The 5,000-nt window shown below is 37.9% G+C and overlaps 1 protein-coding gene across 3 annotated transcripts in view; it reads left to right on the top strand.

The window, feature by feature from the left end:
- Positions 1-5,000, top strand: part of plxna1b (plexin A1b) — a 744,633-nt gene that overhangs the window by 648,116 nt on the left and 91,517 nt on the right. For all 3 annotated transcript variants that reach the window (XM_087255665.1, XM_087255664.1, NM_001110010.1), the window contains 2 exons: positions 3,526-3,649; positions 3,877-4,030. In XM_087255665.1, the coding sequence (XP_087111791.1) occupies positions 3,526-3,649; positions 3,877-4,030 (278 nt within the window). The remainder of the gene's footprint in view (positions 1-3,525; positions 3,650-3,876; positions 4,031-5,000) is intronic.

Here is a 5,000-nt window from a genome sequence, read left to right as displayed (position 1 = left end):
GAATTTGAATTTGTTGAATTCAATTGAACAATTGAATTGTTCAATCCATTCATTCAATCATTCGTTAAAATCAATTAATCAATCTTTAAATCATTTGTTTCATTTTGTTCAGTCAATGCTTCATTCGTCCAATCATTCCTTCGTTCAATCAGTTAATCAATCCTTCATTCAGTTGTTTGTTTATTTATTCAATCAGTTAATCGATCATTCGTTCATTCAATCATTCCTTCGTTCTATCAATTATTCAATCATTCATTGGTTTGTTTATTTGTTCAACCATTCAATCCTTTATTCGTTCAATTAATCAATTGTTCGTTTATTTTTTGTTCAATTATTCAATCATTCATTCGTTCAATCATTAAATCAATCGTTCATTTGTTGAATCATTCAATACTTATTTCGTTCAATCATTTATTCGTTTAATCAATCTTTAAATCATTTGTTTGTTCATTATTCAATCAAACAATCGTTCATTTGTTCAATCATTCATTCGTTCAATCAGTTAATAAATCAACCGTTTATTCATTTGTTTGTTTTTTTGTTCAATCATTCAATCCTTGATTTGTTCAATCAATTAATCATTCAATCATTCATTAATTCAATCAATCAATCGTTCAATCATTTGTTTATTCATTCAGTCAATTGTTCATTCGTTCAACCAATTAATCAATCGTTCAATCATTTGTTTATTTATTCAATCAATTGTTAATTCGTTTAACCAATTAATCAACCGTTCATTCAGTTGTTCGTTCATTTGTTCATTCATTCAATCAATCATTAAATAATTTATTCAATCATTTAACCGTACATTTGTTCAATCAGTTAATCGTACATTTGTTCAGTTAATCGTACATTTGTTCAATCAGTTAATCGTACATTTGTTCAATCAGTTAATCGTACATTTGTTCAATCAGTTAATCGTACATTTGTTCAATCAGTTAATCGTACATTTGTTCAATCCGTTGTTCATTTGTTTGCTCTATCAATCATAAAATAAATAAATGATACAATTTTTCCTTTTATGTTTTAATTGTATCATCCCAAAAGAGTGACAAAGTCCTGGTGTATCAAAATCAACAGAAGGCATACATCTTTAAAGATTCAGTAACTGTTTAGACTATTACTTTATAGGCTTTACGAGGTTAAAGCTCATTTTTTATCTATGGCTTTATTTCTGAGTGTGTTTGTGTGTATATGTGCCAACATCTCCCATGTCTTTTCACATCAGCTCGTCAAAGTCTCCCTCAAAATGAAGATATTGTGAAATATTACTCTGATCTCCTTTCCCGGAGAAACAGGAGTAGGATTTCATAGGCTGTGAGAAAAAGAACTTTGCTTAAAAAATAATTAAAAGACATAAAAATGCTCCCATCATCCTCTCCGCTACTATAATCATCACAATCAAACCTCTTCCCTGCATATTCCCATGTCAGCTTTATCTTCAGGTGTCTGGATTTGCCCTTTAGGCGTCTATAAAGTCTGTCTGTTCTTGTCGGAGCGATCATTTCAACTTCCAGAGCACATTATTTCACTACTATATACAGTTTTCTCAGCTCTCTTCGCTGTCTTGTATAGAAGTCAGACGTTCTGCCAAAGCTTCTGGCAAACATTAGAAGCTAATAGTCCATTTTTACCACAATTGTAGCCACAGAGAAGCAGATTTCCCTTGTAACATCCATATTAAATGCTAAAGGAACATAGAAAGTCAGCTTCCAGATGTAAAAATACCATATAGGGGGCTTTTTTAAACAATAACATGACGTTTGAGGCAGAACACTGAGGTCATAAAGTGATGATTATATGCGTCTGTAAAATCAGATGTGATTTCAGCATCCTTAAATCATTTTTATTTGTCAAAGAACTGAACTACTCGCCATCAATATAGTTCCTTAAAGGGACAGTTCACCCCAAAATAAAAATTGCTGTCCTACACTTGATCCAAATCTGTTTGAGTTTCTTTATTCTGTTAAACACACAGAAAGATGTTTTGAATGATGTTGGAAAATACATTTTTTTTTAAACAGTAACATAAAGTTTCAGCAAAATCCCTTTAGGGTAAATCATTTCACTCGGTGGCCATCTTTGAAACGCCTCTTGGACAGTATTCTCGAGCTTTCTGTTTGTAATAAAAACATCAAATTCTCCAAAACTGCTTGCTAAGCTTACGATTGAATTTCATATTAGGAATCAACAACAGCATTAAACAACAACTGTCTCTTTAGTTTCTGAACATCAGAATCACACACAATCTGCAGAAACACATTTCTGGTCCAAGCCCCTCCCCCATCATCAGTCTATAGTGCTCGATGATTGGCTACTGTACTAGAAGGCGGGCTTTATAGGGATTGATGATTGGCTCCTGTACTAGTAGGCGGGGCTATATTTGCTTTATTGACAGTTACACTTTTCCCCATGCAAGAAGATACGAGTGACATGTCTTGTGCTTTCTATAGTCTTTGGTTTAAGCAAAGAGCATAGAATCACCTGGAGGCGACACTCAATAGAACATTCCATTGCAACAGCAGCACCCAGCAACAGCCCCGGATTCCACCATTTTGGAGTGATAGCGGTCTTATTACTGTCGCGATGGCAAGCAGCTGCTTTGTTTTTTATTTATTTATTTATTTAAAAAGCGAATAAGAGCTGAGAGACAACCTGAAAGACAACACTCACAATCATCAGCACTTTTAATATAACCCTACGTTTACGTTTATTTTACTGACTTATAATATGCTGTTGTTCTATTGAAGTTTTTATTCCAAAATGGCAACCGCGCCATCTAGTGGCTGTTTCCCAAATTGCACCAGAGTGTCGCCTCTTGGTGATTCTATGATCTTTGTTTTAAGGAAGAACACTGAGGTCATAAAGTGATGATTATATGCGTCTGTAAAATCAAATGTGATTACAGCATTCTTAAATCATTTGAAAATATATATTATTATTATTAATATTCAAATATATTGCTTATTTACAGTTATTTTGTTGTTGTTTTTTATTATTTTTTTGCATAATTTTTATTTTCGTACACGCTCAGAATTTAATGTACAAACGCACTAAAATCACTACATGTTTTCAAGAAGTTGCACTTCATTCATTCATTTTACTTCGGCTTAGTACCTTTATTTATCTGGGGCCGCCACAGCGGAATGAACCACCAACTATTACAGCATACAATATGTTTTACACAGCGGATGCCCTTTCAGCTGCAATCCAGCACTGGGAATCACCCATACACACACACTCATACACTACGGCCAGTTTAGTTCAACAAGTCCCCTATAGCGCATGTGTTTGGACTGTGGGGGAAACCAGAGCACACGGAAGAGACCCACTGCAACACGGAGAGAACATGCAAACTCCACACAGAAATGTCAACTGACTCACCCGGGACTCGAACCAGCGACTTTTTGCTGCCCAGACTTTCTCTTACTTTTGATTAGAGTTTATGAGTGTATTAATGCTGTGATCTGCTCAGTGGTGTGTGTTTTATAGAAATGTTGTGTTGTTTTGTGTGTGTGTGTTCAGTTGTTCTCGTCGTGATCGCTGTGAGCGTGCTGATGAACCACAGAGATTCGCTTCCAGAGTGGATCAGTGTGTGGAGCTGACGGTGCAGCCAAACAACATCTCCGTCACCATGGCTGAAGTACAGGTGTGTGTGTGTGTGTGTGTGTGTGTGTGTGTGTGTGTGTGTGTGTGTGTGTGTGTGTGTGTGTGTGAGCCATAGCTGTAGTGTTAGCAGAGATGCAGCAATATGGAGCAGCAGATGCCGTCAGAGTGTAGTTTAAACACAAGCCTCCGTCAGTGGCGGAGCAGATGAAATGTGGGGACGTGCGCCAAGCTTTTTCACTTTGTCTGCTTTCTCCATTGATCTGCCAGCTGGTCCTTCAGGCCCGAAACGTTCCGGATCTGTCCGCCGGGGTGGACTGCTCCTTCGAGGATTACACCCAGACTGAAGGAACAATACACGGATCCCGAATCTACTGCCTCTCACCCACAGCCAAAGAACTGGTGCCCATCACACGCCTGCAGAGTCAGTAACATCACACACACACACACACACACACACACACACACACACACACACACAAACTCTACTTTATAATGCCACATGCTGAATGCTGTGTTAAAGGGGACCTTTTATGGAAAAATCAGGGGTTTAAACAATTTCAGCACACAGTGTGTGTCAGCAGTGTGTGAATCTAAACTGATTTTAATGGTAGCATGAATTAATTCTATTTGTTCTAATCAGACTTGATCAAAACAGTCTGCAGGAACACTTTGATTGACATTCTCGATTTGTATGTGTCGTCAGAGGGGGAAAGCCCCGCCCACTAGTGCCCATCTCTCCCCCTTATTAGCATAAACAGCAGCCCTGAGTGAGAAGCAGCCGTCTGTCCATTACCATTAGAGTGTTTGAGCTGCTGAAGATAATGTCAGCATAGACTAAGAGGATTATAGATGTGGAGTGCACACCTGACCAGCACTGAGAACACAGCTCTGTTTTGAATCTGCCACTATGCTAATGCATAGGCATTTATAGCTCCGCCCTCTTCTGAAAAAGAGCACAATCTCATTTGAATTTAAAGCAACAGTCACCAAAATGTCACAATTAAGTTCAAAGCCTAAACACAGGTACAGATTTGAAGTTATACACTCACTGGCGACTTTATTAGGTACGCCTGTCCAACTGCTTGTTAACGCAAATTTCTAATCCGCCAATCACATGGTAGGAACTCAATGCATTTAGGCATGTAGACATGGTCAAGACGATCTGCTGCAGTTCAAAGCGAGCATCAGAATGAGGAAGAAAGGGGATTTAAGTGACTTTAAATGTGGCATGGTTGTTGGTGCCAGACGGGCTGCTCTGAGTATTTCAGAAAATGCTGATCCACTGGGATTTTCATGCACAACCATTACTAGGATTTACAGATAACGGTCCGACAAAGAGGAAATATCCAGTGAGCGGCAGTTCTGTGGGCGCAAATGCCTTGTTGATGCCA

Source organism: Danio rerio, chromosome 6 (genome assembly GCF_052040795.2).
Source record: "Danio rerio strain M-AB ecotype USA chromosome 6, GRCz13ab, whole genome shotgun sequence".
NCBI lineage: Eukaryota > Metazoa > Chordata > Actinopteri > Cypriniformes > Danionidae > Danio > Danio rerio.
The sequence above is the reverse complement of the archived record's forward strand: the minus strand, read 5'-3'. Positions and strand labels throughout refer to the sequence as shown.